Here is a 12,551-nt window from a genome sequence, read left to right on the forward strand (position 1 = left end):
GGTTCCATGAGTGGAAATACCAGGAGAACAAAATCCCAAGGTCCCAACTATTCAACCTCATACACCTCACACGGAAGTGGTTACAGCCCGAAGTGTGCAGCGTGGAGGAGATTTTGGAGACCCTGGTCATGAACCATTACATGCGGGGACTGTCGCCAGATCTCTGCAAATGGGTAGGCCAGAACGATCCGTCCACGTACGACGAGATGATCACGCTGGTAGAAAGACGGATGAGAGCCAGGGAACTGACCCGACTACTCAAGGAAGGCCCCTTTCGAAGCAAGCACCCGACCCCAATCCTGGAAGATTGGGCAGCCAAACCCCCGGGGAGTCCTAGGTGGAAGAAGGGGGGGAGCACGAAAACCAGCAGGGACCCCAGAAGGAAGGGATTGGCCTGAGTGGGGGGAACCCTGGGACTAAACCCCTAACCCCTGGGATAGGGGAGTGATTAAAATCAGTTATAGATGTTATGCATGTGGAGAGTGGGGACACATAGCGGCACAGTGTCCCAGCACCGAGGAGCCTATGCAATGTAACTTGGGGGATTGGGAGGTTCCATGCTCCCTTATCCACCTCGCGGGGGTCGCTATAGCCCTGCATCATTACTCCAGGCCAGTAAGGATAAATGGAGCAGAGACTACAGCGCTTGTGGACTCTGGGAGTGCTATCACCCTCATATCAGGTAAGCTGGTAAAAAGTAGTCAGCTGCTACAAGCCAAACGCATAGCAGTGACGTGCGTGCATGGGGCCGTGAGCCACTACCCCACCATCCCGGTGGAGACAGAGGTTCAGGGGAACCCCATTGAGGTGACCGTGGGCGTAGTTCCTAAACTCCCATATCCTGTAGTCATTGGGAGGGACTATCCAGGGTTTGATAATTTACTCCCCCCCGGAGAGGCTGGAGGGAGGTGGGGACCCTGAGGACAGCGACTTGACACCGGGGGAATGTCAACCCCCGATGTTTGCTGAGATTTCTCAGGATCTGTTCTCAGCCCCCCAAAAGACCCGGAAGACAAAAAAAGAGAGGCAGGCCGCAAAGGCCTTGGGAACCCGGATCCTGACCCAGGGCCAGAAGACCTCCCTAGTAGGCAGATGGACGCGAGCAGCCAACAGAGAAATTTCCACCACAGAAGGTGAGCCAGAGGCTGCCCCCAGCCATGACAGTGGCGAGCCGTTGGAAGAAGCAGAAGTTGGCCCCTGGGAGCTTGGGCAGGTTAGTCCCGGGAGAGAGACTTTCGGGCGGGACCAGGCAGAGGACCCCAGATATGATCATGCCAGGAAAGAGGTGGCCAAGATCGATGGGATACCTGTGGATGGGAAGGTCCGGGGTCCCGGACCTTACTTTATAGTGAAGAAAGATCTCCTGTACCGCGTGGTGCAAATGCAGGAGCAAGAGATACAACAACTTCCGGTGCCACAAAAACATCAAAAAGCCATATTGAGTCTCGCCGACTGTCACCTGTTTGGAGGACACCTAGGGGTAGAGAAAACCCAGGCACAGATCCTGTGGAGGTTCTTCTGGCCAGGAGTACATGAAGATGTCCAGCGATACTGCACCTCTTGTTCGGAGTGTCAGTTACATAGCTCTCGCCCGCACTTGCGGACTCCTTTGATACTTCTTCCAATAATAGAGGTTCCTTTCAAACGGATAACCATGGATCTGGTAGGGCCCCTAGAGAAGACAGCTCGGGGCCACCAACATGTGCTTGCTGTACTGGACTATGCAACCCGGTACCCGGAAGCTGTTCCCCTACGGAACACAGCTTCCAAGACCATAGCTAAGGAGCTAGTACAGATCTTTGCCCGGGTTGGGCTACCCAAGGAGATATTGACTGATCAAGGGACACCTTTTGTGTCCAAGTTGATGAAAGATCCCTGTTCGTTGCTCCATGTACAAGCCCTACGGACCTCTGTGTACCACCTGCAAAGAGATGGCCTTGTGGAAAGGTTCAATAGGACCCTCAAGGCCATGATCAGGAAAGTGGTGAGCCGGGATGGGAAAGATTGGGATACCCTATTGCCTTACCTCATGCTCGCCATCCGGGAGGTTCTGCAAGCCTCCACAGTTTTCTCTCCATTCAAACTACTATATGGGCGCCACCCCTGGGGCATATTGGATATAGCCAGAGAAGCCTGGGAAGAGGAGCCAGATCCCGGAAGGAACATAGTTGAGCATGTACTGCAGATGAGAGATCGGATAGCCCGAGTTACGCCCATTGTATGGAGAGAGCACAGGAGACCCAACGAACCCATTATAACCACCAAATGAAGCTTCGACGGTTCCAACCAGGGGATCAGGTGATGGTACTGATGCCCACAGCAGAAAGTAAACTGTTGGCCCAGTGGCAGGGACCCTACAAAGTAATCGAAGCCGTGGGAGAGGTGAACTATACAGTGCGGCAGCCAGGCCGCTGGAAACCGGAGCAAATTTACCACATCAATCTTCTAAAACCTTGGCACAATCGAGAGGCATGCTTAGTCACGCAGGAGACCCTTCCCCAGGACGATAACTTACACAAGCAAGTGAGGATATCATCCGACTTGACGCCGATCCAAAAGGTCGAGGCAGCTGACATGATTAATCGCAACCGAGATGTGTTCTCTACAAAACCAGGGCAGACGACTGAGACCTATCACCATATCTGCACGATCCCCGGATCCAAGGTAACATTGGAGACCCTACCAAATCCCAGCAGCCAAAAGAGAAGAAATGAAGGCCGAAGTAAAGAAAATGTTAGAATTAGGGGTTATTGAAGAATCTTACAGTCAGTGGTCCAGTCCAATTGTTCTAGTGCCTAAACCTGATGGTACCACGAGATTCTGTAATGACTTTCGCAGACTGAATGAAATATCCCAGTTTCATGCATACCCGATACCATGCACCGACGAACTGGCTGACCGACTGGGTAGTGCCCGATTCTTGACTACACTGGATCTGACAAAAGGGTACTGGCAGATTCCTCTGACCAAAGAAGCTAAAGAAAAGACAGCGTTCTCCACCCCCAGATGGGCTATTCCAGTACGCCGTCCTCCCTTTTGGGCTACATGGGGCCCCGGCCACATTCCAGCGCCTCATGGATAAGCTGCTGCACCCCCATACTAGTTATGCAGCCGCATACCTAGATGATGTCATCATCCATATGCCAGACTGGGGAACCCACTTGGAGAAAGTTGAGGCAGTAGTGCGCACCTTAAGGTGGGCTGGCTTCACTGCTAATCCCGCTAAATGCGCCATAGGGCTAGCAGAGGCTAGGTACCTGGGATATACTGTGGGAAGGGGCATAGTGAAGCCCCAAATGAATAAACTACAGGCAATTCAAAACTGGCCCCGGCCGACCCGAAAGAAGCAGGTCCGTGCGTTCCTAGGCGTGGTAGGCTACTACCGATGTTTTATTCCCCACTTCGCCACTAGGGCAAGTCCCCTAATGGACCTGGTGAAGGCCCGAGGTCCAGACATGGTAAAGTGGACCGACGCAGCAGACCTTCGGACGGCCCTCTGTAATGACCCCGTACTCATAGCACCGGACTTTAACAAGGAATTTATTTTACAAACAGACGCTTCTGAGGTGGGGTTGGGGGCGGTTCTGTCGCAAATGTTGGGAGAAGAGGAACACCCAATCCTCTACCTAAGCAGAAAGCTTCTCCCAAGAGAACAGAAATACGCAGTGGTCGAGAGAGAATGCCTTGCTGTCAAATGGACTATGGAGACGCTGCGTTATTACCTCTTAGGCCGGTGATTTACTCTTGTGATGGACCATGCACCCCTCCAGTGGATGCAGCGGAATAAGGAAAAGAATGCAAGGGTCACCAGGTGGTTCTTATCCCTCCAACCATTCCAGTTCCGCATACGGCACAGGGCTGGATGCCACCATGGCAACGCTGATGGTCTGTCATGAGCATACTGCCTGGCGTCCCAAGTTGCCCAACTCTATGGTGTTGAGCAGAGGGGGCGGGATATGTGACAGGTGTTAAGGAAAAGTTAGCACATGTGACTCCATTTTGGTTTGGGGCCCACCATTGTCTAAAAGCAAGCACATCATGCACCAGGAGGAGTGTTCCTTAGATACTGCATTCCTGTGAAAATCCTCCTCCTTATCTCCAGCCTGCCTTGACTCCCGGTATCTGTTCTTTGTCTGTCCCTAACTCCCTATCTCCTGGCCTTTGATGTGAGGCCTCCCATCCTGATAATAAAAGTTACTGATGCATTGCTTTAGGACCATGCTGTGTAATTAACATACTAGTTTAGCACGAGGAATGCACCAAGCAGGGATAGGTGGTAGATAAGAAAAGGGTTTGTTTATTGGCTAAGGTTTCCGATGCACGAGGGCAACATGCTTTGCTAAGAGGTATATAACCTTTGTATAATCTGTATTCGGGGTCCCCTCCTGGCTAGCAGGGGGGCACAACACTCGAGCGTAATAAACTTGGTGTTTTTTGGGAACTCTGCAGTTGTGGACTTTGTTCATGTGCCTCAGCCTAGATTCGAACTGTGCGTGACCTATCAGGTATAATTCGCAGCAGCTGTGTGCGTGTCCTATCAGGTATAATTCGCAGCAGTTGTGTGCGTGTCCTATCAGGTATAATTCGAAACACAGGGCAAGGCCAGATAGCTATAGAAAAGTAGTGGGAGATAGATATTTTAGCTCCAGGCTAAACAAATCCCTGGTACCAGGATAAGTGAAATGGCAGCTGCTCCAGGTCAATTAAGACACCTGGGGCCAATTAAGAACTTTCCAGAAGGCAGGGAGAATGCTAGGTTGATTGGGACACCTGAAGCTAATCAGGGACTGGCTGAAACTAGTTAAAAGCCTCCCAGTTAGTCAGGTGGGCACGGATGTCAGGATCTGTGGGAGGAAGTTGTGCTGTTGGAGAGACTGAGCAGTACACACCATAACAGGCACAAGGAAGGAGGCCCTGAGGTAAGGGTGAAGTGGAGCTTTAGGAAGTGGGGGCTGCTGTGGGGGAAGTAGCCCAGGGAATTGTACACGTCATGTTTCTAAAAGGTCAGCTACCATAGCTGATACTATTAGGGTCCCTGGGCTGGAGCCTGGAGTAGAGGGTGGGCCCGGGCTCCACCTTCCCCCTGATTAATCACTGAGACTGGGAGACAACAGAGACTGTGCAAGAGAGGATAGCTTCTCTTCACCTCCCTTGCTGGCTTATGAAGAAAATGGCTCAGTAGACTGTGACCCTTGTCTCTAGAGAGAGAAGGGTTACGTGGAGGGTCACAGTGAGCCTCTGAGTCTAGCGAAATCCACCAGGAAACGCGGGACCCCTGGAGACAAGGACAGAGCTTTGTCACACAGCTTAGGTTAAAAACTTTCCCAAGGCACAAATCTCTATCTGTCCTTGGAATGAAGTATGCTGCCACCACCAAGAGATTTAACAAAACACCAGGGAAAAGGACCACTTGGAGTTCCTCTTCCCCCAGCAATCCACCTAAGCCCTTACACTCCTTTCCTGGGGAGGCTTGAGAATAAACAAGTTGAGCACAGACCAGCTTTGGGTTTCTTAGGACCCTAAAAACCCAGTCAGATTCTTAAAAAACAAACTTTATTAGAAGAACAAAACAAAGATAAAAGAAACACTCTGTAAGATTAGAATGGAAGATAATCTTACAGGCAGTCAGATTCAAAACATAGAGAATCCCTCTAGGCAAAACCTTCAGTTACAAAAAGACACAAAAACAGGAATACACATTCCCTCCAGCACAGCGAATTTCACAAGCCAAAACAAAGAAAACCTAATGCACTTTCTAGCTAGATTACTTACTAACTTTACAGGAGTTGGAGGGCTTGCATCCTTATCTGTTCCCGGCAAAGGTATCACACAGACAGACAAAAGCCTTTCTCCCCCCCTCCAGATTTGAAAGTATCTTGTCCCCTCATTGGTCATTTTGGGTCAGGTGCCAGCCAGGTTATCTGAGCTTCTTAACCTTTACAGGTAAAAGAATTTTGCCTCTGGCCAGGAGGGATTTTATAGCACTGTATACAGAAAGGTGGTTACCCTTCCCTTTATATTTGTGACAGATGGAGATTCCACCACCTCCCCATGTAACCCATTCCAGTGCTTCACCACCCTCCTAGTGAAATTGTTTTTCCTAATATCCCACCTAGACCTCCCCCACTGCAACTTGAGACCATTGCTCCTTGTTGTGTTCTGACCTTTAGTCTGTGTGTCCCTCAGTGCCCCCTCTGTACAATGGGTATAACAGCCCTGCTCTCTCTCACTGAGGGGCTGTGTTGAGAAATAGGTTAGAACTTTTGAGGTGCTCAGATACTACGGTGATGGGGCCACATACATACCACAGGAAGAGTGGGAACCTCACTATACCACTGCTATTCCTTCCCTTGGTTTTGGATCCTTCTTTTCACCTAAGCCTCTCAAATCTCCCTCTGGTCTGACTGTAACCTTGGCTCAAAGGGCTTGGCTGTATTTCTTCTGAGCCCCTGTGTTGTCCCTTCAACACTCCCCCGCCCCCCCCACCTCCCTCCCTCCCACAACCCTTGCAGAGGGATTCCTGTTTTACAGGCTCATCTAAGGACATCCAGGTCCTTCATTTGATTACCAGCCCCTTCTCATCTTAATCACCCTGCCTCTGTCTGTAAACCCAGCACTGGCTCCCTGCCCCAGGGGCACAAGCTGGAAGCAGCACCTCTCCTCCCCACAATCCACACTCCACACGAATGCTGGGCTGCAGTTAAGAGTTCCACCTGGGAGAACACCTCCTGCACAAAAGTCAGAAGGGGGCGGGGGGACAGCAGGAGCGCCTCCCCCCCCGCCCCATGGCACCCTTGGGGTTAGAGAGACAGGAGGTAGATCGTCACCCTGTTTGAATTGGCCTTCTCAGCACTGGTTCTCCACTTCTAAGGTAACTCCCTTCTCTTCATGTGCCAGTATATTTATGCCTGTATCTGTAATTTTCACTCCATGCATCTGAAGAAGTGAGATTTTTACCCATGAAAGCTTATGCCCAAATAAACCTGTTAGTCTTTAAAATGCCACCAAACTCCTTGGTTTTTTTAGGAAATAGAGAGGGGAGCCAGCCTGAGGCTAGAGGCAATGAGCAGGGCCCAAACGTGTACCTGGCCCTCTCCTAATTCTGCCTTTGCATCCCCCTACTAATGACACAATCCCAGCCCAGGTGCAGCTACTTACCATTGTCACGGCATCGTCAAGTTCTGATGTTTCCTACAAGGCAAAAGAAGGGACACAGGACACAATCACACCCACAGTAACAACTGCAACAACAGCAGCCTTCAAACGCGCCGCCCCCCGCCCGCCTCTATTCATTGTAATCATTCTCCCCAGTCTCCCCATGAGTCTTCCCTCTATTCCAGGGGTGGGCAAACTACGGCCCGCAGGCCCATCTTGTCCGGCCCCCTGAGCTCCATGCCCGGCCCCTCCCCTGGCTTTCCCCCTCCCCCGGAGCCATGCCGCCGCGCAGGCTGCGTTCTGGGGGGCGGGGCTGCGCACTCCTGCGGGGCAGCGTGTCTGGCTCCACGCGGAGCCAGATATGCTGCTCTGAGCAGCATGGTAAGGGGGCCGGGGCCGGGCCGGGGGGTTGGATAAGGGGCAGGGAGCAGTGGGATGGGGCGGAGGTTCTGGGGAACGGGGTGGGCGGGGGGGTTGAATAGGTGTGGGAGTCCCGGGGGTCTGTCAGGGGGCGGGGGGGTGGATAGGGGTTGGGGCTGTCAGGGGACAGGGAGCAGGGGGGCTTAGATTGGGAGGGGGGTCCTGGGGGGGTGGTTAGGGGCGGGGGGTCTCTGGAGGTGGTGGTCAGGGGACAAGGTGCAGGGGGGGTTGGATGGGTCAGGGATTCTGAGGGGGGCAGTTAGGGAGCGGGAAGTGGGAGGGGGCGGATAGAGGGTGGGGGCCAGGCTGGTTTGCAGAGGCACAGCCTTCCCTACCCAGCCCTCCATACAGTTTTGCAACCCTGATGTGGCCCTCGGGCCAAAAAGTTTGCCCACCCCTGCTCTATTTCCTCCTCCCCCTCCCCATGCCCCCTCCTCCACCCTAATCCCTCTTCCCCCTTCCTGTGTCCCCTCCCTCTATTCCCTCCTGCCCCATCCCAGGCCCTGCCCCCTTCTATTCCCTGCTCCCCCTCCCCATGCCCCCCACCTGTATTCCCTCCTCCCCCCTCTATGCTTCTGCCTCTTTCTGTTTCCTCTTCCCTTTCCCTGTGTCCCTTCTCTTCCCTGTAATCCCTCTTCCACAGGCCCTTTCCCCCTCCCCTTCCTCTATCCCCTCCTCCCCCGCCCTCTGCAAACATTGACAGCATTAAAATCCAACAAGTGCATCTCTCTTCACCCCTCCCCAGCCTGTCCTGCAGGCCCATGGTGGCGTGGGGGTGCTGGAGGGCCGGGGCTCTGGCTAGGCAGGGGAAGCACAGTGGGTGAAGGTTTATTTAGAGACGCTGACAATGTGTTTAGTACCAGGGTGTAAGCCCCCACCAGCTCCAGGGCTTCTACCGCTGGGGGTGACGACAACCCACAGTCCTGCCACAGTGATCAGTGGGAGAGCGGTCCCAGCTCGCTGCTCTGGGGAATGGTTAGTGGGAGGGTTATAGGGGGACCCCCTCAGCTGGGGCAATGACTAGGAACAGAGAGACAGGAAGGTCGATACGGGAGCCAGCCTGGAGCTGGAGGCAATGAGCAGGGCCCCAGCGTGTACCCGGCCCTCTGCTACTTGTGCCTGCGCATCCCCCCGCTAATGACACAATCCCAGCCCAGGCCCAGCTACGTACCTCTGGTGGTGTTGCTTGTCCCTAGAAGGCAAAAGAAGAGACAAAGGACACAGTTATACCCACAGTAACAACGGCAAGAACAGCAGCCTCTGGATCACCCCCTGCCTCTATTCATTGCACCCCTTCTCTCCAGCCTCCGCATCGACCCTCCCTCTATCCGCTCTTCCCCAAATAACTTCCCCACTCCCTATTTCCTCCTGTCCCTCTCTGTGCCCCCTTCTCTTCCTCCGTTCCCTCCGCCCTCTCCCTGTGCCCCCTCCCGTTCCTCGGATGCCTCCTGCCCCCTCCATGATGCCTCCCCTCCCTCTGTTTCCTCCTTCTTAATTCCATGGCCTCTCCCCTCTCTGTATTGTATCCTCCCCCTCCCCGTGCCCCCCACCTCCACCTGAATCCCTCCTCCCCCTTCCTGTGTTTCCTCTCCTACCTCTATTCCCTCCTGCCCCTTCCCAGATCCCGCCTCCTTCTATTCCCTCTCCCCGTACCCCCTCCCTTACCTCTCTTCTCTCCTGCCCCTCCCGTGCCCCCTCCTGTCCTGCTATTCCCTCCTACCTCTGCCCCTGTCCCCCCTCTCACTCTATTCCTTCTTTTCCCTCTCCCAGAACACTCCCCTCCCTCCATTCCCTCCTCCCTCTCCCTGAACTCTCTACCCAACATTGATTTCCTCATCGCCCTCTTCTCTCATTCTTCCTTCCTACTCCTACCCCTGCACCCTGTCCTCCCTCTATTGCCTGCTCCCCCTCCCCATGCCCCCTCTTGTTCCTCCATTCCCTCTTGCCCCTCTGTGGCACTCTCCCCTCCCTCCTCTCTGCTCCAATGGCCCCTCCCCCCTCTATTCCTGGCTCCCCCACCTGTATTTCCTTCTCCCCACTCTATGCTTCCCCCTCCCCTTTCCCTGTGTCCCCTCCCCTTTCCCTGTATTCCCTCTTCCACAGGCTCTTTCCCCCTCCCGTCCCTCTATCCCCTCCTCCCCCACCCTCTGCAAATATTGACAAGGTTAAAATCCAACAAGTGCATCTCTCTTCACCCCTCCCCAGCCTGTCCTGCAGGCCCATTGTGGGGTGGGGGTGCTGGAGGGGCCTGGGCTCGGGCAAGGCAGGGGGAAGCACAGTAGGTGAAGGCTCATAGAGAGACACTAACAATGTATTTAGTTCCAGGGTGTAAGCCCCCACCAGTCTCACTCCAGGGTTTCTCCAGCTATGGGTGATGTCGAGCCCCAGTCCTGCCACAGTGATTAGTGTGGAGGGGTTCCAGCTGGCTGCTCTGGGGAATGGTTGGTGGGAGGGTTATAGGGGAGATCCCCTCTGCTGGGGTGATGAGTAGGGACAGAGATACAGGAAGGGCTATACAGGAGCCAGCCTGAGGCTAGAGGAAACGAGCAGGGCCCCAGTGTGTACCCGGCCCTCCCCCAATTCTGCCTGCTCATCCCTCCCGGTGAATGACACAATCCCAGCCCAGGCCGATCTGTGTACCAGTGACGTCCCCTGAGATGCTGCTCCAGCTGAGTAGCGAACAGCAGAGCGGCTAACAGAGGGAGTTTGCGTGGGAGTTTGCCCAGGGAGAGCCCACTGAGGCTTACATCTTGCCGGCTTCTCTGAATAGTTACTACATCTCCTGAGGAAGCTCGTAGAAGGAAGGTAATATGGATGGGGGCTGTTCAGCTGTTGTGACCTGCACTGGATGTGCCATGTTTGGCTTTCTTCCACAGGACAGAAGCGACTTTGTCTGTACAAAGTGCAAGCTGGTCTCCATACTGGAAGAGAAGGTTCAAGGTCTGGAGCAACAGGTATCGACCCTGCGTTGCATAAGAGAAACTGAAGATTTCCTGGACAGACGTCAGGATATGCTTCTACAGTCACAACGTTCTGATGATTTAGAGCAGGCTGCGCAGCGGGGAGAGGAGAACTGTGAAGAAATTTGGCAGCATGTGACCTCCAGAATTAGAAAGGGGAGTGTCCATGTACCAGCAACGCAGATACAGGAAAGTAACCGTTTTCATGTTCTCTCCACAGGTACTAATGCGGAGAGTGGACTAGATGAGACATCTGAGGGAAGGGAGCAGAAGGAGACTCCACCGATTGGAAGGCATGAGATGCACTGTCCTAGGGATGGGGGTTCCACGACCACCGCTCCCAAGAGAAGGAGGCGGGTGGTGGTGGTCGGGGACTCTCTCCTCAGGGGGACTGAGTCATCTATCTGCCACCCCAACCGGGAAAACCGAGAAGTCTGCTGCTTGCCAGGAGCTAGGATTCGTGATGTGACGGAGAGACTGCCGAGACTCATCAAGCCCTCGGATCGCTACCCCTTCCTGCTTCTCCACGTGGGCACCAATGATACTGCCAAGAATGACCTTGAGCAGATCACTGAGGACTACGTGGCTCTGGGAAGAAGGATAAAGGAGTTTGAGGTGCAAGTGGTGGTCTCGTCCATCCTTCCCGTGGAAGGAAAAGGCCTGGGTAGAGACCGTCGAATCGTGGAAGTCAACGAATGGCTACGCACATGGTGTCGGAGAGAAGGCTTTGGATTCTTTGACCATGGGATGGTGTTCCAAGAAGGAGAAGTGCTAGGCAGAGACGGGCTCCATCTTACGAAGAGAGGGAAGAGCATCTTTGCGAGCAGGCTGGCTAACCTAGTGAGGAGGGCTTTAAACTAGGTTCACCGGGGGAAGGAGACCAAAGCCCTGAGGTAAGTGGGAAAGCGGGATACTGGGAGGAAGCACAGGCAGGAACGTCTGTGAGGGGAGGGCTCCTGCCTCATACTGAGAATGAGGGGCGATCAGCAGGTTATCTCAAGTGCTTATATACGAATGCACAAAGCCTTGGAAACAAGCAGGGAGAACTGGAGATCCTAGTGATGTCAAGGAATTATGACGTGATTGGAATAACAGAGACTTGGTGGGATAACTCACATGACTGGAGTACTGTCATGGATGGTTATAAACTGTTCAGGAAGGACAGGCAGGGCAGAAAAGGTGGGGGAGTAGCACTGTATGTAAGGGAGCAGTATGACTGCTCAGAGCTCCGGTACGAAACTGCAGAAAAACCTGAGTGTCTCTGGATTAAGTTTAGAAGTGTGAGCAACAAGAGTGATGTAGTGGTGGGAGTCTGCTATAGACCACTGGACCAGGGGGATGAGGTGGATGAGGCTTTCTTCCGGCAACTCGCAGAAGCTACTAGATCGCACGCCCTGGTTCTCATGGGTGACTTTAATTTTCCTGATATCTGCTGGGAGAGCAATACAGCGGTGCATAGACAACCCAGGAAGCCCTGGTTGGGATGATTTAATTGGGGATTGGTCCTGCTTTGAGCAGGGGGTTGGACTAGATGACCTCTGAGGTCCCTTCCAACCCTGATATTCTATGATTCTATGATAAGGCATGTCACCCAGCTTACTACTTGGGATCTGCTTTTTGCAGATGACGCTGCATTCGTCTCTAATTCACCTGATGAATTGCAGATCACAATAAACAAGTTTTCTGATGCATGCAACAAGTTCAGCCTGCTAATCAGTATCAAGAAAACAGTTGTCATGTCACAAGGTACCAACATCCCGCCTAACATCTATGTCAGTAATGAAGCTCTGGAGAACATGGATCGCTCCTGCTATCATGGCACAATTCTTACCAACTCACATAACCTTGATAGGAGACTTGATGGTGTCATTGGCAAAGTTTCTGTCACCGTTGGCAAACTTACCTCACATGTTTGGAACAACAAACTGCTAACCCCAGAGGTGCTGACTTTCTAATGTGCCAGGGGGTGCTCGACCCCCTGCTCTGCCCCAGGCCCCACCCCTGTTCCACCCCTTC

General features: G+C 53.4%; 1 protein-coding gene across 2 annotated transcripts in view; it reads right to left on the bottom strand.

The window, feature by feature from the left end:
- Positions 1–12,551, bottom strand: part of LOC119566370 — a 220,309-nt gene that overhangs the window by 125,434 nt on the left and 82,324 nt on the right. For both annotated transcript variants that reach the window (XM_043549441.1, XM_037899144.2), the window contains 2 exons: positions 8,747–8,767; positions 7,159–7,191 (listed from right to left, as the gene is read on the bottom strand). In XM_043549441.1, coding sequence (XP_043405376.1) covers positions 7,159–7,191; positions 8,747–8,767 — 54 coding nt within the window. The remainder of the gene's footprint in view (positions 1–7,158; positions 7,192–8,746; positions 8,768–12,551) is intronic.

Source organism: Chelonia mydas, chromosome 6, assembly GCF_015237465.2.
Source record: "Chelonia mydas isolate rCheMyd1 chromosome 6, rCheMyd1.pri.v2, whole genome shotgun sequence".
NCBI classification, from domain to species: Eukaryota; Metazoa; Chordata; order Testudines; family Cheloniidae; genus Chelonia; species Chelonia mydas.